General features: G+C 50.0%; 1 protein-coding gene across 4 annotated transcripts in view; it reads left to right on the forward strand.

The window, feature by feature from the left end:
• ABCC1 (ATP binding cassette subfamily C member 1 (ABCC1 blood group)) overlaps positions 1–27,532 on the forward strand; it is a gene marked incomplete at its 5' end in the record, with an annotated part of 134,780 nt that overhangs the window by 43,669 nt on the left and 63,579 nt on the right. For all 4 annotated transcript variants that reach the window (XM_079719164.1, XM_079719165.1, XM_079719166.1 and 1 more), the window contains 6 exons: positions 1,571–1,708; positions 2,913–3,038; positions 14,602–14,663; positions 16,944–17,075; positions 26,245–26,475; positions 27,151–27,328. In XM_079719164.1, the coding sequence (XP_079575290.1) occupies positions 1,571–1,708; positions 2,913–3,038; positions 14,602–14,663; positions 16,944–17,075; positions 26,245–26,475; positions 27,151–27,328 (867 nt within the window). The remainder of the gene's footprint in view (positions 1–1,570; positions 1,709–2,912; positions 3,039–14,601; positions 14,664–16,943; positions 17,076–26,244; positions 26,476–27,150; positions 27,329–27,532) is intronic.

The following is a 27,532-nucleotide window of genomic DNA, read 5'->3' on the forward strand; positions in this document are numbered from 1 at the left end:
CCATGCCCCCTGCAGTGGAAGCACGGAGTCTTAACCACTGGACCGCCAGGGAAATCCCTTCAGCTATCTATTTTCAGATACGACTTCTAATGGTGACAGAGCCCCAGGCACTGCTGATGCTATTGTGGTTTGTTGCTTTCACGTGTCATTGGTGGTGCTAACGAGGGAAAGTGAAGCTGTAATTGTTTCCCATCTAAGTTCATGGACCGCTGGGTTCTATCCAGAGCCTGTGCTTGGACCCCAGGTTAAAATCCCCCAGTCCTAAAGGCAAAGGTTCTGAGCAAGGGCATGCCAGGCTGTTCATATTTAAGAGCTGACCGTGGCCTCCAAGTGGAGAATGGATTGTGGTGCAGGAGTGGAAGCTGGGAGGCCAGTAGGGAGGGGGTCATCCGGCATAAGGGGATGGAGGCTGAGACCAGGGTGAGCAGCAGGTAAGCTAAGGGCGGGCCTTGGTGGCAGAGCCAGTGTGAGTTGCTGATGGATAGATGTAGGGAGTGAGGGAGATGGGGGACCGAGGAGGACAGATGAGGACAGACAGACGTGTCTCTGGCTCAAGCAGCTGGGGGCTGAGGGGAGGTGCCCTGGGTGCCCGTAGCTCCACGGGAGTCAGGTTCGTGACTGTGACTGGCGTTGGGGTCTGCCTCCAGAGGGCCGCCTGTCTGGGGAATGGCCGTGGCATTTCCTTCTTTCAAGGAAACACAGTTTCATTGTTTATTTTCTCTTCCTGATCTCTAAGTCACATGTAAAACGGAAGTCATAGCTCCGGGTATCAGGAATGAAATAAAATCCCAATCCGCCCACCACGGTTGTTCTAATGAAGTTTCCTGAAGACAGGCGTGTGACAGTATCAGGTTAAGTAAGTTTCCTGATCTGCAAACTGGGTTGAAAACAGTTGAAAACAGGCTGCACCGAGTCGGTGCGTGTGAATGCCTCCTGTGCGGCGGAGATAAGAGAAGCTCAATACAGGGGAGCAGTTACCACTGCTGCCCAAGGCACAAGAACCAGTCAGCATCAGGGCTGGATTTCCTGATCTAAATCGAGGGTCGGCCTGCCACCTGTTTTTGTAAATGAAGTTTTATTGGCACACAGCTGTGTCCACTCTTTCATGTATCGTGTAAGGCTGCTTTCACACTGCAGTGCAGACTTGAGTAGTTGTGAAAGAAACTCCATGACCCACAAAGCCAAAAATATTTACTCTCTGGTCCTTTAAGAAAAAGTGTGCCGATCTCTGTCATAAGCTGAGCTTTCCCCCGACTTTTCCATCCTGTCCTGGGTCTGTACCTGGTCTGTTAGATTCCCACAGCTCTTGAGTTGGATACTGTTGTCATCCCCATTTTGCAGACAAGGCAGCAGAGGCTCAGAGAGGTTCGGTGACTTGTCCAGGGTCACCCGGCAAGGCGAGAGCAGAGCTGGGACTGGAGCCAGGTCCTTCCCAGGCTGTTCCCAGTACTTCCCACTGGCCCGACAGCAGCCCTCCTCCAGGCCTTGCATCTGCCAGGCTCTGGACTGTGGGAGCCTTGGGAGCCTGGCCTCCTCCTGACGACTCCTGTTGTATGCTTTTCTCTTCCAGCTGCTTGCTACCTTTTTAATTCAGATCGAGAGAAGGAAGGGAGTCCAGTCCTCAGGGATCGTGCTCACTTTCTGGCTTATAGCCCTACTGTGTGCCCTGGCCATCCTGAGATCCAAAATCATGACTGCCTTAAAAGAGGTAAGTGGTGGCCTCAGTTTGCGTCTTCCGTCAGCGTCTCCTGGAAGATGCTTGTTCCTTCTGGCTTTTGTGGAAACCATGCGTTTCCATGGGAACCAGGGGATGGCTATTGCATGGGCCCAGCTTCTTTCCTGAGGATTTCCCTTGCCTGTGCAACCTTTGTTCTAGAACCTTCTTTCCTCAGGGCCCCATGTGTCTGTGTAGCTCTCAGGGGCAGGAGCTGTGGGCAGATGCACACCACCCTCTGAGCCTCTGTCAGCGGTAACAGCCAGGCAGGTTGGCTCTCAGTATCTGTTGTCTGGAACAGAGCAGAGAAGGGAGCAGTGTTTGCAGGGTGGTGGCTTGGGGACCCTAGACTCGTCCCCACGTTGCCTTGGTGCTGCTCTGGCTGGGAAGTGGCTCTCATTGGCTGCCATCCGCTGCTCCCAGGGATTCTGAAGAGCGTGATCTTTCAGACTGTCACTTGGTTCCCTGTCACCTTCTGGCTAATCAGGAACTGGCATCAGGCAAAGGAAGGAAGAGTAACTGCATGTTTGTTGAGCACCTGCAGTGTGCATTTCAGGCAGTCTTTAATAGTGATGGCAGCTGACGTTTATTGAGTTGGTGTTTTCAAAGTGCCAGGCCGGGGACTGAGTTGTTTCTGTGAATCATCTTACTGACTTCTCACAATTACCCTGACAGGGTCTCTCAGCTTTAGCACTAATTGACATTTGGGGCCCGAGACATCTTTGTTTTGTGGGACTGTCCTGTGCTTGTAGGATGTTCAGGACAGTGCCAGTAGCCTCCCACTCCTGAAGAGAAGTGTCTCTAGACACTACCAGATGTTCCCCGGGAGGCAAAATCACCCCCATTTGAGAACCACTGGTCTGTCTGTAGATGGGGAAACTGAGGCACAGAGAGGTCAAGTAAGTAGACAAAGTCCCACGGCCAGAATGAGCAGAGTCAGGCCTTGAAGGTAGGTCTGTTCTGCTCCCAAGCCTGGGGCTCCTCCCCCGTGTCGGCTGCCTGGGCCAGGCAGTGTGGACCACACTGTGACATAACTGCTTGTCTTCTGTTATCTTGCAGGGGGTAGGATCAGGGTGGGAAAGCTTGCCGTCAGGCCTGCAGGCTGAGAGAGTGGGCCTTCTGCTGTCTGCTCTCCCGGCCTCCGCAGGTTGCTTCCAGAAAGTGATCTTTTCTTCCTCCTTCCCTCCCTCTTGTTCAGGATGCCCAAGTCGACGTCTTTCGCGATGTCACTTTCTACATTTACTTTTCCCTCGTGCTGATCCAGCTTGTGTTATCCTGCTTCTCAGACCGCTCACCCCTGTTCTCCGAAACCATCCACGATCCCGTAAGTATGATCACAGATGAGCACAGAGACACGTGTGTGTGCATGTGTGTGTGCAAGAGAGAATACACAGTGCCAGCTAACGTTGATTTGAGCCAGTATCGCCCATCTAGGAGCTCCTTCTGTCTTCCCTGCACACCTGGCGATACGTAACATTATCCTCTCCACTTTACCGTTGGAAAAACTGAGCCATAGACGTGGCTTGGGGGATTTAAGGAGGGAATCTGATTCACAGTTGTTAACTGCTGTGTTTTCCAGCCCGTTGTCTCATTTGGTTGGCATAGTGGTTTTAGACAGTGCGAGTGAACTTTTAAAAATCAGGAAATTTCATATAAGTTCTAACTGTCCAGATTTTCTAGAAAAATGAGAAGTTCTGGCAGCAGTAGGGCTGTTATCCCACATGGCAGCGGTTGGCCAGATTTGAGGAGCATTGCCCTGGTTTCCTTCCGCAGTGCTCACCACTCCCTGCTTCATTAGACAGTCTTGCCTCCCTCACCTACGTACATGCCTGGCCCCTGGGGGGTTTGAGTTTGAGACCCTGGGTCTCTTCCGTCCGCTTGAGGGAAATCCTGCTTGTGTAGAAGGATCTGAGTGGGCGGGGTGGGGATGGCCACCCTTCTGCTGGTAGCAGGAAGTGAACACGGTTATTTATCACCCTTGCCTGTCTTCTTTCTCCCTCTCTGCCTCCATCCATCCTCTTTGCCTTCCTTATTCCTCCCCTTTCTTCCCTCCCTTCTTCTGTCTAGTGCCGGGTGCCAGGCCCCAATCTGGACACAGGGCTGTAGCAGTGAATAAAGCAGAGTTATTGCCACTTGAGGTTTATGTTTTCACGGGCAGGGGCACAAACAGTAACCCAGGAGCCAAGTATATATCCTATCAGTCAGGTGGTGGTAAAGGCTGGGAAGAAGAAAGCGGGGGAAGGAGGTAGAGATGATGGTTTGGGGTCGTGTGTGGTTTTGATAAAAGCCATCAGGGAAGCCCCGCCCCCCCCTCCAGGAAACCTCATTGGAGCAGAGACCTGAAGGAGTGAGGGAGCCAGGCAAGCAGATACCCAGGGAAAGAGGTTCCAGGCAGGGGGGTGGCAAGTGCAAAGGCCCTGGGGCAGAGCTGCCATGAATGTCGCCGGAACAGCAGGAAAGGCTAGTGCGGCTGGAGAAGCGAGAGGCAGGAGGGAGTGAGGGATGGCCTCTGAGAGCTGGGGCAGTCACCTATGGGCCGGGTGGGCTGTTTGGATTTTATTCTGAGAGGGATGGGAAGCCTTTGGAGCGTTCATTTGATGCTTTGTTCATGGTTAGTCATCTGCTAACGGATGAAATTGCAGTGGGAGCAGTTTTCAGCTGTGGTTCTGCTGGGTTTGGCCTGAACCTCAGCAAAAGGCTGAGGCTGCTTTTGTGGGTGATGAAAGGACCTGTGGGGCATCAGCCTGGAGGAGGTGACTGATGCTCCCAGTGTGAGCTTCAGAAACCCGTGCCCTAGAGTGTGTTCGGAGAGGCCCCATTTTCTCATCTCCCTGCTCTGGGAGGAGCTGGGTTGGAGAAATTAGAAAAGTGTGTATGTGTGTCTGTGAATGTGTGTATATATGTGTATTTGTGCACACAGGTGTGTATGCGTGTGGTGTGTGTACGTGCATGCACATATATTTATGTTTACATGTTTTGCATGTCGATGTGTATGAGTGTGTGCATGTGTGTGTTTTTGTGTGTTCATGTGAGTGTGTTTTGCATGTGTATAAAGTTCACAAGGGCAGCAGCCATGTATGAGCACCCAGGGGATCCAGCCCCCGCCTGGCACAGAGGAGGAGCTAAGATGTCTCCGGCCCTCATGTCTGCCGTTCATAGGTGTTTGTGTGCATGGGTGTGGGTGTGTGACAGTGGAGTGTCCCCATCAGAAACATTAGATGTCAGGCTGTTCTGTGGAAATGGGGATCGCACTGAACAAGTCATACCCCCCTGAGTGACTGCAGACCCTGGGGTGCTCTGGGGGTAAACCGAGCCCGGGGGAGGCAGACAGGCCCACGTGGGGATCTCCTGACTCCTCAGGCTCCCTGTGAGGCCTGAGAAGCAGCCTCTCCCACTGGACGGTCCCTGATGCTTTATGGGGAATTTCTGATTTCTGGTCCCCTCTGGGATCCGGATAGAATTCCTGTCTCTTCTCTCCTGGGTGCGTGTGCATCAGGGTGTCTCAAAGAGCTGCCTTCCTCCTCCCATTGTGCTTTCTGCAGTTCTGGGGTGTGGGGCCTTCTCTGCCCGGGTACCCCGACTCTTCCCCCAGCTGTTCTTTTTCTCTTGTGGGAATCGAGGCTCAGAGAGGTTGTCTTGACTTACAGCCTGAATCTGATGGTGGAGGCAACATGGTAACGGAAGGAGAGCCTCATTTTGGAGTCAGGCACACCCTGGGCTTTAATTTCACCTGCGTCCCATTTATTCTTCCAATAGATATTTATTAAGCACCGTTTTTATACTGCGCTTCGTTCTGGGGACACAGCAGTATGTGAAAAAGTGTGGTCCATGACCTGCTACGCTGATCTCTTACTCCATAACAAACCACCCTGAATTTAGTGGCACAAAACAGCAACAGTACTTTGTTATATTTCACAGGCCCGGGCGTTGGCTGGGCTCAGCTGGGTGGTTTTCACTCAGGGTCCTTGCTCACGTGTCGGGTGGTTAGCGTGTTGGCCTCTGGCTGGAGCCTCAGCCAGGGTTGACAGCCCCACCTGGTCTCCCCAAGCTGCCTGGGCTTCCTCACAGCGTGACGGCTGGTCTCTAAGAGTGAGCGCGCACGAGGTAGAAGCTGTGTCACCTTTTAGGACCCAGTCCCGGAGTCACATAGAGTCACTCCTGCCACCCTCTTCTGATTGAGGGAACCATGAAGGTCTTCTGGGTGCAAGGGGTGGGCGCACACAGGCCCCCACCTCTAGATGGGGGAGCGGCCAGGTCTCATTGTAAGAAGAGCATGTGAGGTGGCAGGTGATTCCTGGCCAACTTTGGAAAATACCATCTACTGCATGCCCCCAGGAAGCTATCGTCCCATTAAGCAGCTCAGCAGACTGTGTGACTACAGTTGAGATGAAGGCTGGGAATCAGGTTATGTGACTTTTGGATCTGACTTTGGGCAAGTCGCTCCTCCTTTCAAGACCTCAGTGTCCTGTTCTTGAAAACGGGTTGAGGCTCGATTTGATGCTGGCTGCACCCCCCTCCCTGCCCCGGAACTGAGGCCTGTGATCTGGGGAGGAGGACACTGCTAGGTGTCACCTCTGTTGTCTCCCCGTCATCCTCAGGGCTCACATCACAGTGGAGCCTGGAAGATGGGGTGAGTCCAGTCCCTGTCTCTGTCCCGCCCTCAGAGCAGCAGTCACATGTCACCTGTCCTCAGAGAGAGCAGTCAGCCAAGCCCAGGGTCAGGCGGGGCCAGCATGGGGGCCGGCAGTGCTGACCTTCTCCCCCCTGCTGAGTCACCAAGCTGCCATCCTCCCCAGCTGGCCCCGTGCCTGATGTGTGACTCAGAGCTGTGTCCTGGACCTGCTTCCTGGCAGGGCTGCTCCCCTCTGTGCATCAGGTGGGGCCTGGCTGAGTAGGCCTCGCAGGCTTTCTGAGGCTGTCACCTGTCCCCGACCTCTAGTCCTTTTATCTTGCTGGCCCTGAGGCTACTGCTTAGGATGCAGGGAGGGGGTTGCCATTGGCAGTTGGGGGCATCAGGGGCAAATGTGGCGGATAGTAGACCCTCACTTCTCAAAGTGGGGTCCTCAGACCGGCAGCATCAGCATCCCTCAGGTGCTCATTAGAAATGCAGAGTTTCAGGCCTGCCAAGTCCTGTTGAGTCAGGGTCTCATTTTCACAAGATCCCTGGGTGGTTCATGGTTGAAAAGCACTGGTTTAGCAAATTCTTAAAAATTGCTCAGCTCATTTGGTGTAAGAGGTATTTTTTTTTTTTTTTTTTTTTGTGGTACGCGGGCCTCTCACCGCTGCGGCCTCTCCCGTTGCGGAGCACAGGCTCCGGACGCACAGGCCCAGCAGCCATGGCCCACGGGCCCAGCCGCTCCGCGGCATATGGGATCCTCCCAGACCGGGGCACGAACCCGTATCCCCTGCATCGGCAGGCAGACTCCCAACCACTGCGCCACCAGGGAGGCCCTAAGAGGTATTTTTAATCCTGTTCATATTTTACTGTGAACATTTCAAATCTACAGAAAAGTTGAAAGACGCAGCGAGTACTCCCCATCTACCCACCAACTATATTTTACAAGTTAACATTTTGCTAAATTTGCTTTATCACAAATCTATCTAGCCGGCCAGCCGGCTAAGATTTTTGGTATTTAAAAGTGACCTTGAAATACATTAGTATCCTTCATTCACACACTTCACTGTGCAAATCATTAGCCAGAGCTCAATATCTCTTTATGGTTCTTTTTTTTTTTTTTTTAAAGTAAATTTACGTAATGACATTCCTGAATCTTAAGTTACCATTTGATGCGTTCTGACAAATGAGTAACTCAAACCCCTGTTGAGATACAGAACATTCCCAGGACCCCAGAAAGTCCCCTCCTGCCCCTCATGGTCAGTCTCTACCCCTTGCAGCCCAGAGGCAACTGCTGGGCCTAGAGTGTTAATGAGAGCATTGAAAACTCCATTTTTAATTCCTTTCTCCGTTATGCTTTCGGCCATTTAGTGATTCGGTGTTGTGCGGGGGGCTCCGCCAGGCTTGGAGTACCTAGAAACGAACAGACATTGACCACCCCTTAGGAGAGATGGAGGAGGCGGCGGGCAAATAAGCTGCTGCTGTGGGATGGACAGTGGGGTTCCAGGACAGGGGAGTGCTGGGGACTGCGGGTGCCCGAGGAGCAGTCCTGCACTCAGCCTGGGGTGCCAGAGCCAGCATCCGGAGGAGGGGATGCCTCCATCGCCTCCCGTAAGGTTGAAGGCTGGAGGGTGGATGGGAAGGTGCTCCTGGTGGTGGAAGCAGCATGTCCAGAGGTCCAGCGGTATGATGGAACTTGTGGGTGTTTGGGAACTGTGTGGACTTCTGCTTGGTTGGGTCTCTTGCTGAAAGGAGGATGCAAGAGGCTGGTGACACTTAGGAAAGCCATTGCCAGAGTCCAAGCAGGTTGAGAGGAAGGCTGGCCTGAACAGTGACCCTGTGTGTAGCAGAGCATCAAAAACCAGGAAGAGAGGGGGCTTCCCTGGTGGTGCAGTGGTTGAGAGTCCGCCTGCCGATGCAGGGAACACAGGATCGTGCCCCAGTCCAGGAGGATCCTACATGCCGTGGAGCGGCTGGGCCCGTGAGCCATGTCTGCTGAGCCTGTGCGTCCGGAGCCTGTGCTCCGCAATGGGAGAGGCCACAGCAGTGAGAGGCCCGCGTACCGCAAAAAAAAAAAAAAAAAAAAGAAAAAAACCAGGAAGAGAAATTGGACAAGTTCATGGGAAAAGCACACATCATGTGTGCTGCAGTAGAAGAAATTGTGGTCCTGCGCCCGGAGGAGCTTTATACAGCTGAGGAGCGGCAGAGCCAACGAAGAACACCAGTGTAACATGCTGCACCAACGGATTTCTTCTTGTCGGACGTTTAGGTGGTTCCAACCAATAATAACAAGAGCAGCCTTGTGTTAATAAATAAAAGTAACTTATTTAATCCTCACAGCAACCCAACTTTGAGGTGGAACTGTGAGTCTCCCCCCATTTTACAGATGAGGACACTGAGGTTCAGGGTGGTGTAGTGTCGTCTGAGTTCACAAGGCTGGATTGGGAGCCCTTCCACCAGGTGAGCCCCTCACATCTGAGCCTGCATCAGCATCATCTGGAGGGCTTGTTAAAACACAGATCATTGCTGGGTCCCACCCCCCAGAGCTTCTGAGTCAGTCAGTTTGGGTGGGGCCTAAGCCTTTCTGTTGTTAACAAACCCCCAGGTACCGTGGATGCTGGTGATGGGGCCAGGTTTCAGAACCCCTGGTCTGAGCTACACTGCGGCTCACACGTCCCTTACTGCTGGAGTAACGGCAGAAAACTGAACTAAAAGTAGAATCAAAACCAGAAAAGGTGGGTGGGGACCCAGAGAGTTTCTGACAGAAAGGCCAGAATGCTGAGGGCCCAGACAAAGGTCCTCTGGGTGCCTCGTGTGAGGTCACGGGTGACCAGTTCTCAGAGAACCAGTGCCTGGGTGCTGTGTACCAAATTAGTTTAAACCGCATAGTTTCAGGCCAAATTACCTGCACCAGGTAGAGATGCCAAAGAATGCAGCTCTCTGCATGAACCTCCCTGCTCCTCTTCCTCCGCCTTCCGCCAGGGCCTGTCTGAATTATTCTTGTTTCTTTCTTTTTTTTTTTTTTTGCAGTACGCAGGCCTCTCACTGTTGTGGCCTCTCCCATTGTGGAGCACAGGCTCCGGACACTCAGGCTCAGCGGCCATGGCTCACGGGCCCAGCCGCTCCGTGGCATGTGGGATCTTCCTGGACCAGGGCACGAACCCGTGTCCCCTGCATTGGCAGGTGGACTCTCAACCACTGCGCCACCAGGGAAGCCCTGATGTAATCTCTTATCTGTGCTGGTGGCAGGACCCGGTGTCTGCCCAATGTGACTTCTGATAATCTGAGCATCTGTATCTGGATCCAGAGGAGGGAGGAGAGCTGGGGAGACAAACTTAAGGAGGCTCCTGGATTGTGCACATTAGAAACTGAAGTGTTCATATTGCTGATCCAGCCTTACTGCATCTGGAGGGTGCATTTTCTTGCAAGGGCTGGGATTTTTACTAGCCAGAGTGAGGATTAGTCTCTCCCCGCTGGGCCGTCATTTCTTATGGTCTTCAGGGTAGGACTCCATTTGGGTACAATTGGGTATAAAGGGAATGAATTCACCTTCAGTTACGTAGCTGACAGTTTGCTTCGTTCTTTTCCTTCAGTTTTATTGAGAAGTAATCGACATGCATCACTGATTAAGTTTAAGGTATACAGCATTGATGGTTTCATTTACATATATTGTGAAACGATTACCACAGTAGGTTTTGTTAATAACATCTATTTTCTCAAATAAAAGGAAAAGAAAAAAGCAGTGGTTTTTTTTGGTTGTGCTGCATGGCTTGTGAAATCTTAGTTCCCCGACCAGGGATTGAACCCTGGCCCTCAGCAGTGAAAATGTGGAGTCCTAACCACTGGACCTCCAGGGAATGCCCCAAAGAGCAGTTTTTAACTTTATAAATGTTGAGATGAAGATTGAATAGCTCCACCTCTCCTTCCTCATCCTCTCCCCCCAATTTTATCATATTTTAAATTACATCAGTAATTAGTGTTTGCATCATTATAACAATTGTAAATATTGTTCACTGCAGACCTGTTCGAATTCTGTGTTTACATGTCCCTTTTTTTTTTTTTTAAGTTGAAGTATAATTGGCCTACAATGCTGTTAGTTCCAGGTACACACCATAGTGATTCGCCATTTCTATACATTTACAAAATGATCATGATAAGTCTAGGTTGCTTTGTTCTTGACCCACAGCTGGGCTTGCCTGATTTTGAAACAATGCCAGGATTTGTGAGGCCCCTGTGTGTGTAAGCCTGACACCCTGACAGTTTGCACCGGGCCTCTGTGCAGGTTAGAAAAAGGCATCTGGCCCACTCTGGGTGGATGAGTTTGAGAAAGGCCCTGCGTCCCTTCAGCCCTTGCAGCCCTGCCGCCCCCAGGCCCAGGACTAGCTGCACTTCAGCCCCCACTCGCCCCCTCGGCTGGGTGTCTTTGTGCAAGGCTGACTCTGTGTTGATGCCAAGACTGAAAGAAGGCTGGATTTGGAGGCAGAAGGCCCTCATTTGAGTTCTAGTTCCTCCCCTTAAGAATTGCCATCTTTGGTGTCATGAGGTCTGATGTAAGCAGGGGTCAGCCAACTTTTTCTGTAAAGTGGCCGATAGTAGATATTTTAGTCTTCGTAGAGCACATGGTCTCGGTCGCAAGTACTCAGCTCTGCCACTGTAGCTCAAAAGCAGTTGTGGACAGTACGGAAATGAATGGGCATCACCGTGTCCAAACAAAACTATTTTGCAAGTGACCGGACTGTGGGCCTGACTTTGCCAGCCCTGATGTGAAGCGTCTGGTACAGTTCTTGGTGTGTCATGGTCTGCAGGAAATGGCGGAATTGTTACTGTGTTTACCATTAGTATTCATGTTAATACTGCTAATGTTATTGCTTGAGCTTTTCCTCTGCACCAGGAACTGTCCTGTAAGTACTTCACAGGTTTTATCTCATTTAATCTCATCATCACCAAGTAACTTGGCCCAGGCCCCTCAGTTAGGAAGTGGCAGGGTTGGGATTCAAACCTCCCTCTAACCACCTTGCTTCATGTTGCTTCGCCCATGGACGCCCCCCACGCCTGGCTCCCACCCCGCGGACCCTGTTTTGTTGTTGTTGTCACAGCTCCCACCATGTATAGTTGTGTATTTATTTGCATCTTGGTTTGCTTACTGTCCCTCTCTTCCGAGGCGAGAGGCAGTACGGGGCCGGGACCTCACTGTCTCTTCTGCGTAGCTCAGTCTTGGGTGTATTTAGCCACCTCCTGGCATATAAGCAGATCCTCCCTCATTATTTGCTTAAGAAATAAATGAGTCATTGCCAGCTGTGTCCCGCCCCATCCCCTTCTCTGCCAGCACCTTAGCTTTACACAGTGGGTGGGAACTGGGCTGTAGTTGAAGTGTATTTGTGATTCCCTGACAACCCACCCACTTCCGGAAGAGAAACCAGCCTACAAAGCAAATACCACCACCTGCTCCAGGAATAATGCTGCGGCCTTAGGTTGGAAAAAATGAGGTCCCATGGACCTCATTCCACTTGTCCCTCCTTGCAGTCCCATGAGGTAGGCTGAGCAGTGGGACTGACCGCTTCCAGTTCCCAGATGCGAAAACTGAGACTTTGGGGTGAAAGGACTTGCCTAAGGTCATTCAGCTAGAAAATGGCATAGCTGGGATTTGAACCCAGGGCCATCTGGCTTTAGGTTGGTTTAGAATGTAGGTCTGTGGGCCAGCTGCATCTGATTAAAGACATACTGATGCCAGGGCCCCAGCCCCAGAGAGAGTGATCTAGTTGGTCTGGGCTGGGACTCTCGGCACCTGTGTTTACAAAGCTCCCCAGATGATTCCCGGGCTGGTAGGACTGGAGCCTCCCCATGCCTCATGGCCCCCAGAGTGAAACCTGGTGGTTCTCAGCCCAGGCTTCTTGTTTGACTCACTGGGGAAGATTTTCATGATGGAAACTTTCAAATGTGTACAAATGTGGACAGCATGGTATAATGACCGCCATGGACTATTTACCCTGCATCGCACGTAAACATTTCAGTATGTATCTCTGAAAGATAAGGAATTAAAAGTTTTTAATAACATTTTATTTTGAAATAACTTGATTCGCAAAAAGTTACAAAAATGGTAGAGTTCCTGTATACCCTTCTCCAGCTTTCCGCAATAATATTTCAGAGATAAGGATTTTAAGCAGTGCAACAATAATACCATTATATGGCCTAAAAACGTACTAATTCTTTAATATCATCAAGTATTCCAGAAATCCACCATGGTTGCAAAGTGGTGCAACCTCTTACGTGATATCATTCCTTCATTTGTTAGCGGGACCATTTTATGCAAAGATGCTTCCTCATCTCTTTAGTCACCCTGTGGTGTCATAGACAAATGCTTGTTTCTTTCTTTTCTCTGTTTTCAAAACAATGACTTGGTTCACTAGCATCTTTTCATCAGCGTCACCAAGAGGTTTTTCTTCTTTTCCAGTATCAAGATGAACTTGTGTATTTAAACGTTTGTGATGTGTCTCAGTCCTTTTGACTTACTATCTGTATTGCAGCTCAAATGGTCCCTTTCTGGGCTTGTGGGAGCCACTTCTGGTTGCTTCTGAGGTCTTTTACCAGCCCTCCTCCCGTCAGGTGTGACAAGATGTTCTGGGCTTATCTTGTATATTTCCTGCCCAGTCACTTGGTCAAGGAGACTCTGGGAGTTGAAAACAAAAACAAAAAAGTGCCTGGACCCACCCCAAACCAGCTAAATCAGAATCTCTGGGGGGTGGGGCAGATATGGTATTTTTTTTTTCGAGTGCCCCCAGCCTGGGTTGACAACCACTTGGGTAGAGTGTGTTTGTTCCGTCATGGGGCTCCCCAGCATCTTATCTCTGCAAAATGCAGGAACGCAGAGCAACATCCTCGGCTAATGATCTCATCACTGCCTGGTGACCCCCCACCTACACTAACACTTGTGTTTCAGGATTTAGACCTGAACATATTGGCCATTGTGTGCAGTCTCAAAGGCTCTGTGCTGATTACCCGTTCCTTGCCTGTGTGGCATTGAACTGGAGCTCATCTTTGTGGCTCTGGAAAAGAGGTTCTTTGAAAGTTTGCTTAGAATCTGTTGATGATTTCCCGTTGCTTTTGGGATGGAGACCAAAGTCCCTTATGTGGCCTCCAGCGTAGACTGAGCACAGCCTCCAGTGTAGACTACTCAGGCCCCCTCTTGGTTCCTGGAGCTGCCTATGCTCCCCTCTACCACAGGGCCTTTGCACACACTAGTCGCTCTGCTGGGACTGCCTTGCCTTTCCCCTTCACTTAGTTATCCTCTCCTCATTCTTCAGACCCCAGCTTGACCATCTTCCCTCAGGGACGCCTTTCCTGACCTCTGTCAACTAGATCAGCCCAGTGAGATACCAGTGATCTCACTGGTAATATTGACTTGCCTTCGGGGTATGATCCTTGTCACAGTTGTGGTTTTGTATTTGTTCACGTGATCGTTTAATTAATGTCTCTCTCCGGACCCTGACTGTTTGGGGCTCACATTCTATCTCCGCTGCTTCTAGCTGTTGGCACCCCAAGCAAGTCTTTTCATTTCTCTGCCCCTCAGCTTCTTTAACTACAAAATGAGGATGATGCTTTTACCTACTTCATAGTGTGGTTATGAAGATTAAATGAGTTAATTTGTGTAAAACATTTAAAACAGAGCTAGCTAGCAGAGAGTGTAGCAGGTGGTGTTATTGCCCTGGTTTAGGGTTATGCCTGTTTGTTCAGATTTGTGTACAGGTGGCAGGCACATAGTAGGTGCTCAGAAAATATTTGTTGAATGAGTGAATGAATGAATGAAAGAAATAGGAATACTAGTAATACCACACTTACGGTTCTGTGAGGATATGAGATAATGCTAGTACCTTGTTGAGTGCCTGGCACATTGTAGATGCTCAATAAATATTTGTTGAATGGACAAATGAATGAACTAAAAAGCAGGGACAACAGCAGGGCCATGTTTGTTGGGTTGCTGTGGGGATATAAGATAAGGCCGGTATGGGACGCATTGTACCATTTTTACACATAGCAGACACTCAGGAAACAGTTACCGGGTAAAACTGGAGGAGCTGCCAGGTGTTTCTTTCCAGGCCACTGGTGCTCAGGAGGGAAGCCCTTTCAGGGTGAAAATCAGTGGCATGAGAGTGGCCGCTGGTCCACTGGGAGGAAGAGCAGTCAGCTGGCTGCTCCCTGCCTAGAGCTGGCGTAGATGAGAAGTTTAACCATTCATTTCCCCTTTGCTCCCTACCCTGTGCTTTCTCTCCACTAGAATCCTTGCCCAGAATCCAGCGCCTCCTTCCTTTCCAGGATCACCTTCTGGTGGATCACAGGGTAAGTCCTGGTCCCCAAACCTCGGGCGGCTGCTGGGCCGTGAGTGTGCCACTAGGGCCCCTGCTCTTCCTCCCTTGCCCTTTCCGATGGGGCTGTGTCCTGAGTGTGCCTTCCCTGGGCCGGGGTCTCAGAGACACCCTGACCCCACGTTCATGTGATAAATGCATAAACCTAAACAGCTTGCACCTTTGTGGACGGCTTGGCCTGGGCAAGAAGCTGCACGCTCTTGGCTCAGCTTTGGGTTTGGCTGTTTTTTTGCATTAGGTGTAATTATTGTTGTTGGCATTGTTTCCCCCCATGAGAAAAATAATGCCCGTGCAGCGTAGGAAAAGTGGTAAGAGTGTGGACCAATAGCAACAGAGCACCAGAGGCAGCCGCCGTCCACAGCTCAATATACCTCCTTCTCGCCTGCCTTTTATTTGCACATTTTTTTTTACAACTTTATTGGAGTATAATTGCTTCACAATGGTGTGTTAGTTTCTGCTTTATAACAAAGTGAATCAGTTATACATATACATCTGTTCCCATATCCCTTCCCTCTTGCATCTCCCTCCCTCCCACCCTCCCTATCCCACCCCTCCAGGTGGTCACAAAGCACCGATCTGATCTCCCTGTGCTATGCGGCTGCTTCCCACTAGCTATATCTACCTTACGTTTGGTAGTGTATATATGTCCATGCCTCTCTCTCACTTTTATTTGCACATTTTTTTCTTTACATTGTCAGCATCCTACTGGGGATTATTAAAATCCCTCCCCCAATCCCCAAGCATTTTTCCTTGTCTTTATAAACTTTTTACAAACATTGTGTTTTTTTTTTAAATTTAATATTTGTCTTACTTAACTATTTTTCAGTTGCTGTTAAAGAACAGTGCTAGGACAGTTGGTGTAATTTGAATATGGACTGTAGGTCCTGCCAGCCAGGCTCATATTTCTGATTTTGGTCATTGTACTCTGGTTATATCAGAGCACGTCCTTTCTGTTAGGGGGATGCACACTAATATTTAGGGGTAAAGATGTGTAGAGTCTGCAACCTACTATGAAATGGTTCAGAAAAAAGAAATACTTCATTGTTTTTTGGTTTTTTTTTTGCGGTACACGGGCCTCTCACTGTTGTGGCCTCTCCCATTGCGGAGCACAGGCTCCGGACGCGCAGGCTCAGCGGCCATGGCTCACGGGCCCAGCCGCTCTGTGGCATGTGGGATCTTCCAAGACCGGGGCACGAACCCATGTCCCCTGCATCGGCAGGCGGACTCTCAACCACTGCGCCACCAGGGAAGCCCATACTTCATTTTATTACACTTCGCAGACACTGTGTCTTTTAGAAATTGAAGGTTGGTGGCAACCCTGCATCAAGCGAGTCTTTTGGCGCCATTTTTGGAACAGCATTCGCTTACTTTGTGTCTCTGTGTCACATTTTGGTAATTCTCACCATCCTTCAAACTTTTTCATTATTATGTTGTTGTTTATGGTGATCTGTGATCCATGATCTTTGATGTTATTACTAGGATTCGCTGAGGGTGCAGATGATGCTTAGCGTTTTTTAGCAATAAAGTATCTTTAAGTTAAGCTCTGTATGTTGGTTTTTTTTAGACATAATACTATTGCACATTTAATAGATTATAGGATAGTGTAAACATAACTTTAATATGGGAAACCAAAAAATTCCTGTGACTTGCTTTATTGTAATATTCACTTTATCACGGTGGCCTGGAACCGAACCCGCAGTATCTCTGAGCTCTGCCTGTATGTGTTTACATATGTATGTATCTAGAGACAGAGGCAGATACAGCACACTTAAAATGTTAACAGTCGTGAACTAGGTGAAGGGTAGACAGGAATTCTTTGTAAGATTCCTGTGATTTTTCTCTGAGTTTGAAATGTTTCAAAATAACAAGTTAAAATACTAGGTTTGCTTTTTATCATGAAAGTATTCAAACCAGAAAGACTAGTCTAATAAACCTCAATAAACTCATCACCTGATTTAACGACGGTTAATGCTTTGTCATATTCGCCTTAAAAAATTTTTTTTAAGTAAATTAGAGCCATCCTGCTGTTCCTCCTAAATATTCTGTATGTATCTCTAAAAATGAGGCTGTTTTTCCTGGGTGACCTAACAGTAAAATTAGCAATAATGATTTAATGTGCCCACATGTCCATTATTCCTTATTGAGATATTCCTGAGTTGCGGCCGCCTTCGGTCGCATGGCCCTGCTGGCAGGGAGGGTCGTTGTCCTCCTCCTTCTGACTCTCATCGCCTCCCGCCTTGTGTTTCGGCCACAGGATGATGGTCCGGGGCTACCGCCAACCCCTGGAGAGCACTGACCTCTGGTCCCTGAATAAGGAGGACACGTCAGCACAAGTTGTGCCCGTTTTGGTAAAGAACTGGAAGAAGGAATGTGCAAAATCCAGAAAGTAAGTGCCAGGCATCCTGCCCCGGGGAAGCTGGGCACTCCCTGGGGCGACCCCGTAGCTCCATCCTTCCACCTCTTACTAGCTTCATGGCCCTGGGAGGGCTGCTTCCCTCCTCCGAGCCACGGTTTGCTCATCTGCAGAATCGGGTAGAGTCTGGCGTGTAGCTAAGACAATTTGGGTAGGAAAGAAGAGAGAAAGATGTCAAGTGGGAGAACCATTTTGTTTGCCATGACCCTTGGTGAGCGTGTACCTGGCTGTGTGACCCTGCCCTCCCCGAGTCAGTCTCATTTTCCCTGCTTCTCTCCGTCTGGCATCCTGAATGTTCTTGATGTTTTAAATGTTTTGGTTCAACATGCCACGTCAACTACTTCTTGAGGTGTTCAGCCTAAGAAGCCCCATTTGACGGTGATTTGGGCTGTACTGGATTTTTGTTTTCCAACAGCCTTTATTTTTTGGAGCAGTTTTAGATTCACAGCAGTTCTGAGCAGAAGGTGCAGAGACAGGTGCACCCCTCCCCCGCTGTCAGCATCCCCCATCGGAGGGGCACATTGGTGACAACCCATGAGCCCACATTGACGCAGCATTGTCACCCCGAGTCTGTGGTTTACATCAGGGTTCACTCTCGGTGTCCAGGATTTCAGACTCTCACCGATGAGAGCTGCATGCCAACCCCGAGCTCTGTCATCGGGTTATTTGGGGAATCAGGCCAGGGCCTCCCCAGCACATACCTTATTTCATCAAATATAGGACGTCATCAGTTGTGCGATGCATCATTATTTTATCCACCAGTGAGAAAGAGAAACGGCTGCCGATTAAACCAGGACATGACATTGACATAAGACGCATCCTGCGTCCAGAGGAGCCGGAAGAGAAATCACGAGGGATTTGGTGGCAGGGGACGGTGTTATTACTTCTGTTGTCGTTACAGGGCTGGGCCTGTTGTCCACCTTGGAGAGCTGGTTGACGAGAGCCCAGCCTGGTGTGTGGCCCCGCAGAGCAGCTGGCTTCCCAGGAGAGAGGCCCAGGCTCTAGGTCTGATTCTTCACCTGTTGCAGGAGCGCCCAAGTTCCAGGTCTTCACTCAGGCCGAGGCTGTGGATGGGAATGTGGGACATCTGTGCTGGCCACCAGGACATCAGCAGAGGACTTGTGACTCTGTGCCGTGGCCCGTTCGGGGTGGCCACGGACAGAGGAGAAGTTGTCCCTTGGGAGGTGGATTGAGCTTGAGCCTCTGTGGTTGGGCGTTGTGAGGGGATGGCCGGTGCTCTGTGCACACACGGCTCTGGCCGGGTCCCATGTCTGTGACCCAGTTGGAGGTTCTCAGGCAGAAGTGCGGTCTCTGGTTCCCTTCGGCCTGACCTGCAGCCTCCTTCCTGATGAGAAGGCTGCGTCCCCAAGCCTCGCTGACTGCTTGGCTCCGTCTCCTTCCCACGTTGGGTGGCAGGGGATGCCCACCGTGCTGTCCCCTGGGGCTCACCCAGTGAGCCGGTTGCTGCAGATGTTATAGGAGGGGCTGGCAATGAGGCTTTGTGGGAAGAGGACCGGCCGTACGGCATAAAGCTCCATCATGGGCCTGGCCCTTTGTTGATTCGTTCAGCAGATGCAGTTGATTACTGCTGATGTACTGAGTGCAGTTTAGGCCCTGGGGGTTTAGAGTGGAACAAGATAGACAGGCTCCTTGTTTGGTGCCACTTACATTCCGTGTGGGACACAGGGAGTTGGGAGTCACACACACTGTTGAGAAACTTTGAAGAGCCTTAGTGTGATGACAAGATTAAATGGGGAGATGAGGGTGAGAGTGACTGCGGGAGCTGATGCAGGTTTGGTGGTCAGGGATGGCCTCTCTGAACAGAGATTCGTGTCAAAGGAGGGAGTGAGCTGCGTGCAAATGTGGGGAAAGGGCTTTCCATTTCACGGGAACAGCTAGTGCAAAGGTCCTGAGGTAGAGGTGAGTGTGGCATGCTTATGGAGCAGCAAGGGGCCCCGTATGGCTTGAGTGGAGTGAGAGGTGGGGAGAACAGGAGGAGATAAAGTAGGAAAGGTGTTTGCAGGGATCTCATAGGCTATGGTACTGGCTTAGGGGTTGATCCCAAATGCGGTGAGAAGACTGCTGGGTTTTACACAGGGCAGCGGCATGCCCAGAGTTCTGTTTTATATCAACCAGTTAGGCTGTGCTGGGGAAGGTGGTTTGTGGGGCGAGAGTAGGGGCAGATGGGTCAGTGGCTCTGTTCCCAGAGGCGTGAGCCACATCCGGCCCTGTGACCCCTGTGGGCATGGGTGGGGAGGGGAGAGTCCTGTGCTCTGGGCTGCTGGGTGCCCCAGGGCTCCCGGGGAGCAGGTGACCGCGGCCTGGGTAGGAGGGCTACCTTGGCTTCTTGGCCGAGTCTCAACCTCCCCACCCCCGCCCCCAGTTCTTCTCCTCACCCCTGAGTGACTCCTCTCGGGAGTCAGGTCTGAGCTGCTTCCCCTGCTCCCCTGACCTTTGGGTTTTAAAATCCAGTACCTCATGAGTTTTCATTAGATGACTTTGAGTTTAACAAAATGGAGTGGAGATTTCTCGACTTATGACCTCCCATAGGTTAAGGCCATTTTGGACTGTGGTTCCTGCTGGAATGACTATAAAATGGTTTGGCGGCTCTGGAAAAGACTTGGGCAGTTCTTAAAAAAAGTTAAATAGTTAGGATACCACCCAACCATTCTACTCCTAGGTGTACACCCAAGAGAACTGAAGACATATGTTCATAAACTTTTACAGGGATGTTCATAGCAGCTTTATGTGTGATGGCCAAAGCTGGAAGTAACCCAGACAACCATTAACAAGTGAATAGATGTGCAAATCACGGCGTAGCCATGCAAGGGAACACTTCTGAGCAAAACAACAGAATGAACTATTGGTACACTCAGCCACATGAAAATCTTTAAATAATTACGCTGAGTGAACGAAGCCAGGCAACAGTACATACTAGGTGATTCCATTTATATACAATTCCAGAAAATGAAAGCAAGTCTGTAGTGACAGAAATCAGATCAGTGGTTGCCTGAGGTAGGGGGAGGTAGTGAGATGGGAGGAGAAATTACAGAGAGGAGAGCTCTTTGGGGGTGATGGGCGTGTTCATTATCTTGGTTTCCCTGATGGTCTGACAGGTGTGTAAATATGTCAGAACTCATCAAATTGTACACTTCAAATGTGTGAACTTGATTTTACATCAGTTATACTCCAATAAAGCAATATATAAAAAAGCAGTAGTGTTTAAAGAAAAGGTGACCATTTTATTTAATTGTGTCTATTTCATAAAGGAGTGCAAACAGCAAATAACAAACAAAAACAAAGAAAACAAAATGTTCCAAAATACAGGTGTTACACTATGGTTCCCAGCCTTTCAGACCCATTACCCCCTTGAGTAATAAAGATATTGTAACACCTCCTTAAATGTACTTTAAGGAAATATATAAAAATAACCCACTCATGTATCTTACTTTAAAAATCAACAAAGTGTTCTTGCTCAACTTTAACAGAAAACTAAAAGGCAAGGGATTTGTAATAAAACGTCATCCATGTATGTCTGTGTGTAAACGCTCAGGTACATGCTAGAATAGAGAATGAAGAATCGCTGAGTGCTCATAAGTGGAGCCTTCTCTGTGGCAGCAGCAAATCCTGACCGACCCAGTCTTGTGGTTGTGGAGATCAGAACCGTCATCACCCTCGTGGACAAGTTTTTGCAAAGTGGTGATTCATGCTTGGCAAATTTCTGAACAGAACTTAATTTGCACGCTGACTGCATTTCTGAAAAAAATCGAGGTATATTTAAACTTGCAAAAAAAAATACACTCTGTGTATGGATTTATGCCAAAGCTGGAGTTAAGAGTGTAGATTTAGGTGATTTTGGGACTTCCCTGTCTGTTCAATTGTTAAGACCCTGCGCTTCCGCTGCAGGGGGTGCGGGTTCGATCCCTGGTTGGGGAACTAAGATCCCACAAGCCGTTGGTGGTGGCAAAAACAAACAAACAAACAAAACCCCCCACAGATTTAGGTGATTTTAGGCAGGCTCTTCATCTACATGGATGCCTGGTAGGATCTTGTTCCTTTGGGATGGTCCTGTACTCAAAGAGGGTCTGGTTTCTGGCGCAGTCATTGTGACATCAGAGGGTGAGAAACCCCCTTGACAGCCTGTTTTTGAGAAACAAAAAGCACTCTACGACAACAACAACAAAAAGGGAAAGGATGATCTTGAGTCATTTGTATTTGTGCTCAGCACAGTCAGAACCCTGCCAGGGCTATACCTTCCTTGCAGGGCTGGAGGGGTGGGAGTGGGGAGGTGACTGCCATGCCCATCTGTGGTTTCCAGAACTGTTATCCCGTATATTGTGAGCTCTAAGGAGAATGAAAATGTGAGTTAAGGATGTAAAATCCATTCTCTGCAGTTGTAGGTCAAATCTGCCCTTCTGTGTTATACTGGGTGTTATGGATCAAAGACAGTGCTCAGAGTACATCCAGAAAATTTAGTTTTAATTGAGCTATGATCTTTATAAGTTTGAGATTTTTGCCTTTGCCTCAACATTAGAGATCTTATTTGTTTAACAAATTACAAACGAAGCCTGCAGTAGCTCCTCATGGCCCTTTGGTTGGTTCACGCACCTCCCAGTCTGCTCTCTCAGCCCTGCTCTGGTTACTTGAGGTTCTTGGAAGGGCTGCCTCACCTCTTTTCAAAATCCCTTAGTTCCAGGCCTTGCTCATCCTGTTCCGCCTGCCTAGCGCACCCTTTCCCTCCCCAAGTAGACTCGATCCCTCATCATGCAGGTCTCAGCTTTGATGTCCCCTCCTCCAGGAAGCCCCCATGATAGTCCCCCTCACACAGCTGATCGTTTCTCTCACGGGGCTGCTCGATGGTGGGGCTCTCCCCAGGGCCCGGCCCAGAGCAGGGCATTCGTGGAGGAGAGAGCAATGGGCACCTTTGCCCATATCGAAATCCCCTGGGTAAGCAAGTTCCTTTTTCTTCCCAGCCTCCAGCTTCCCCACCCCTTCCTGTTCCCCTGTCCTGAGCAGTTTTCTTCTGACTCAGACCTTCCCTCTCCAACTTTCCTTTCTTTCCCAGCCAGACCATTCAGGTGCCCTGCTTTCTTCCTCACCCTCCAGGAGCGCTGGCTTCCCTTGGAGGGCTCTTGTTCACTGGGTATTTTTTCTCTCCTGACTCGGCCGTAGCTGGTCCCTTCCACTTCTCTAGACCCCTTCCCCCCAGGCCTGAGCCTTCCTCCTCTCTGCCCTCCTGAGACCTTCTCCCTGGCCCTTTGGCCGCCCGTCTCCTGGCCACAGAAAACAGTCTGGGTCAGTGGCAGCCCAGGCAGGCCCAGGGCCAGGGCCCAGCTTAGGACGTGGTGCAGAAAATGAATGCGGAGGGGGGAGCGACTCAGCCACTCCCTGCCCCCCTGTCCTGCCTTCTTGTCCTCCTTTCCAAGAGGGCATGTGTGTGCTGAATGAAATCATACTAAAATCCCCGCCAGAATCCCAGCTTCAGGGGAAGTCAGTAAAGTGAGCAGGGAAAGAGCTTACCCAGTGACACTGACAACACGAAAAACAGAAATAATCCTCTGTGGTTGGTGAAATGACCCCCCCCAAAAAAATGATGTCCACATCCTGATCCCCAGAACCTGTGAATATGTTACATGGCAAAGGGACTTTGCAGGTGTGATTCAGTTCAGGATTTTGAGATGGGAGACTATTCTGGGTTTTTGGGGTGGGCCTGATGTCATAATCACGAGGGTCCTTATAAGGAGGAGACAGGCGATGAGAGAGAGAAGATGCTGAGCGGCTGGCTTGGAAGGTGGAGGCAGGGGCCACGTGCCCAGGTGTGTGGGCTGCTTTTTTTTTTTCTTTTTTTTTTTTTTGGCTGCGTTGGGTCTTCGTTGCTGCGTGCAGGCTTTCTCTGGTTTTGGTGAGCGGGGGCTACTCTGTTGCAGTGCATGGGTTTCTCGTTGCGGTGGATTATCTTGTTGTGGAGCGTGGGCTCTAGGCGCACAGGCTTAAGTAGTTGCAGCATGCGGGCTCAGTAGTTGCAGCGCATGGGCTCAGTAGTTGTGGCGTGCGGGCTTCAGTAGTTGTGGCACGCGGGCTCAGTAGTTGTGGCTCACGGGCTCTAGAGCGCAGGCTCAGTAGTTGTGGCGCGTGGGCTTAGTTGCTCCACAGCATGTGAGATCTTCCCGGACCAGGGACTGAACCCATGTCCCCTGCATTGGCAGGCAGATTCTTAACCATTGCGCTACCAGGGAAGTCCCTGTAAGCATCTTCTAGAAGCTGGAAAAGGAGGAAACAGATTCTCCCATGGATCCTGCAGGCCCACCTTAGATTTCTTTTTTCTTTTTTTTTTTAATCTGTACAAATCAAGCATTTTATTTATATAGCAAGGAAGCACTCCTTTAGTCTCCATTTAAATACCATACTTGAGATTTAAAATGACAGTTGGCAGTGTACTACAGGATGCTAAATAAGACTTCATCCATATTGCTTTGGATATCTTGATATTTTGTTATATTTTCCATCATCCATTGGAACAATTAGTTCAGCTTCCTAGAAACATTTGAACAGTAGTTAGATGTTTGCCCAATAACCCAGTACCCTCCAGGTTTTTGAAGTGAAGAATGTTACTTGTGCCAGTCAGAATCTGATACGAGTTAAATAATGACGGCTTTGCCAATAAACAAGAATGTACTCTTCCGTGACTAGGAAGGGAGATTTCCACAGCTGACAGGTCCTAGAGATACATGGAGCCACCTTAGATTTCTGACCTCCACAACTATGAGATGTTAAATTTGTGTTGTTTCAAGCCATTGAGTTTGTGTTAATTTGTTGCAGCAGCCATAGGAAATTCTACAACTTCACCCAGAGTTTAGATTTTATTCTGGATGCAGTGGGAGGCCAGCAGTGGAGTTGAGGTTGGGGTGATGCGCTTCAGGAGGATCCCACTGGCTGCCGTGCAGGGACTTGGTTGTTAGGGAACGAGAGTGGAAGGAAATGGGGGGAGTGGGGAGGAGGCCCCGGCGATGGTCACTTGCGTGGGTCAGAGGCTGTGGTGATGGAAAACGTGGATGGATGACTGCACACATCCCGGGAGTGGGATGGACACCACACGTGCCTGACTGGAGCTGGGAGCGTGGAGGAGAGGGGTTCAGGGATGATTCCCATGTTTCTGGTCCTCTCCTGGGGTGAGGAGCATCGAGGGGAAGGATACGGACTTGACAGAGCCCAGACCAGTGCCCACGGTTTGGAGTGGGGACGGAGGAGGGAGCCCAGGCAGGCTGGGAGGCTGTGGTCTCCAGGAGGGCGTTTCAGTTGGTCCAAATGGTCAGATGTGGCTTAGATGGGAGAGGCAGGAATCCCCTGTGATTAAACGATGTTCAGTGAGCTCATGCAGCGGACGATTGTGTCGGGTGGACGATGGGGATGAAGCTTGGGTGCACATTTCAGGGATGGAGCCCACGTTTGGCCTTTTGAGGATGTTGCTTTGACTGCATTTTGGGAGAGGGAAGCTGTATGTGTTGCCGCATAACAGGTCACCCCCAAACATAGCAGCTTTAAATAAGAATGAACATTTACTATGTCCCACAGGGTCTCTGGGTCAGGGGTCTGGGATGGGTCTAGCTGGGTAGTTTTGGCTCAGGGTCTGTCATGGCTGCAGTCCTCTGAATCCTTGACCGGGGCCGTGAATCTGCCTCCACGTTGCACATGGTTGGTAAGACTGTGCTGGCTGTTGGCAAGGTCTCACCATGGGGGCTTCTCCAGGAGGCTGGTGGAGTGTCCTCTTGACCCGGCAGTTGGCTTTGCCCAGAGTGAATGATCCATGAGAGGGCAAGAAAGAAGCCACAGTGTTTTCTGCAACCTAATCTTGGGAGTGACACTCTCTCTTCATCATTTCTGCAATATCCTATTACAAGTGGGAGGAGACTTCACAGGGGCATGTATGAGGGTTCCGATTTCTCAACATCCTTGCAGACCTTGTTGTTATCTGACTTTTTGATGATAACCGTCCTAGCGGGTGTGAAGCAGTATTTCATCCTGGTGTTGATTTGCATTTCCCTGATGACTTAAGATGTTAATTAAGCAACATTACATGTGTTTACGCCTTTCGCATGTCTTCTTTTTGCCTTTTATGGTTGGGTTGTCTTTTTCTTATTGAGTTGTAAGAGTTCTTTCTTTGCTCTAGTTACAGGTCCCGTATCAGAGTTTTGATTTGCAAATACTTCCTCCCATTTTGTGGGTTGTCTTTTCGCTTTCTTAGTGGTGTCCTTTGAAGCACAAAAGTTTTTGATTTTGATGAAGTTCAGTTTATTTTTTCTTTTGTTGCTTGTGCTTTTGGGGTCGTATTTAAGGATCCATTGCTAAATCCAGGGTCCTAAAGTTTTCCCCCCTCTGTTGCCTTCCAAGAATTTTATAGTTTTAGCTCTATGTCAGGTCTTTCATCCAATTCGAGTTAATTTTTGTATATGGTGTGAAGTAAGGGTCCAACTCACTCTTTTGCCTGTAGCTATCTATAGTTTCCCAACACCATTTGTTGAAAAAACTATTCTTTTCCCATTGAACGGCCTTGGCAACCTCATCAAAATCAATCAGGTTTATTTCTGGATTTTTAATTCTGTTGCATTGATCTCTGTATATGCTCAACCTCATGCCTGTCTTGATTATGGTTGTTTCATAGTAAGTTTTGAAGTCAGGAAATGTGAATTCTCCAACTTTGCTTTTCTTTTTCAAGATTGTTTTGGCTATTTTGGATCCCTTGAGTTTCCATATGAATTTTAGGATTAGCTTCTCCACTTCTATTAAGAGCCAGCTGGGATTCTGATAGAGATTGCACTGAATCTGTAGGTCATTTTGGGGTTGGCACTTTTCTGTGCCTTTTACATATATTAAGTCATGTATAGGTGAGGTAGGTCCTACTATTTCCCCATTGTACAGATGAGGAAACTGAGGCCTAGAGAGGTTAAGGCACTTGCCTAAAGTCACACAGCTGGCCAGGATCCTGAGTCTGTGGTCAGAGTCACCATGCTAAGCTGCTTCTCTGCAGCGACTGGTTTTCTTTGGCTAGGCCTCCCTGTTGTGGGGGCCTTCTCCGGCCCTCTCCTGGCCGGTGGGCTGAGTGCCTGGCAGACCCCACAACTGCTCCTTGCTCCTTGTGTTCCAGACAGCCGGTGAAGATCGTGTACTCCTCCAAGGATCCCGCCAAGCCGAAAGGGAGTTCCAAGGTGGATGTGAACGAGGAGGCCGAGGCTTTGATTGTCAAGTCCCCCCAGAAGGATTGGAACCCGTCCCTGTTCAAGGTGTTATACCAGACCTTTGGGCCCTACTTCCTCATGAGCTTCTTGTTCAAGGCTGTGCACGACCTGATGATGTTTACCGGCCCAGAGATCTTAAAGTAAGGCCTCTTCCCTCTCAGCCGGGCAGCTCTTCACGTCCTTGACCTTCCACTTGCGACACCCTTCACCCTCCCTTAGGGTCATGTGGCATGCTCCCGAGGGCACAGGGCCAGGCCTCTACATCCTTACCTGCTTTGCCTGATGCTTTGCTTTAATAAACCATCTTAATTAAGGCCACGTTGGTTGCAAGTAACAGAAACCTTACCAGGCTCCCCTGAAGCCAAAAGGGGGAAGATAGAGGATTATCTTGGGAAACCAAAAGCAGGGAAATGTCAGATTGCATGAAAGCTGCAACCTAAACCCAGAAAGGAGGTCACCTCTCTGTTTACGTCCCTCCCTCCCTGCTTCTGTCTGTCTCTTTGGTGCCACATGTTCGTTCTTTTTCCCTCCCTCCGCCCCTTGTGCTCTCTACTTGGTCACTTTTGGGTGATGAGGCAGAGATCAATGCGAGAAGCCTGGGGCTGCGCGCCCTGCCGTGATTACTACCCCCACCCCCCGCCGCCCCAGCATGGGCATCGCCACATGGGTTGGGCTTCCCATCCATAAAACTGGCGTTGAGAGTGCCTGCCTTGCCTGGCTCAGGAGAAGGTCACCCGCGGAAGCCAGAGGACTTGTCCCCACGCGCACGCGTTTCGCGGTCTTTCACGTGGGGCTCTGTCCCTGCTGCCCCACAGGTTGCTCATCAGCTTCGTGAACGACAGGAAGGCCCCAGACTGGCAGGGCTACTTCTACACGGCGCTGCTGTTCATCAGCGCCTGCCTGCAGACCCTTGTGCTGCACCAGTACTTCCACATCTGCTTCGTCAGCGGCATGCGGATCAAGACCGCCGTCGTCGGGGCTGTGTACCGGAAGGTGGGCCCGCAGAACCCCTGGGGGCTTGGCCGGGTGACCTCTCAGGCCCAGCTTCTGGACCAGTGGCATGATGGTGGCCTGAGTGGCCGCGGGCGGCAGGGAGTGACCGTCAGGCCTGAGAGCTTAGCAAAGCTGATCCCAAGGGTGAGCCTGTGGTGTGTCTGGGAGCCCTGGGGTCAGCTGAGGGTAATTGAATTTCTTAGA

The sequence above is a fragment of the Hyperoodon ampullatus genome (assembly GCF_949752795.1).
Source record: "Hyperoodon ampullatus genome assembly, chromosome: 14".
NCBI lineage: Eukaryota > Metazoa > Chordata > Mammalia > Artiodactyla > Ziphiidae > Hyperoodon > Hyperoodon ampullatus.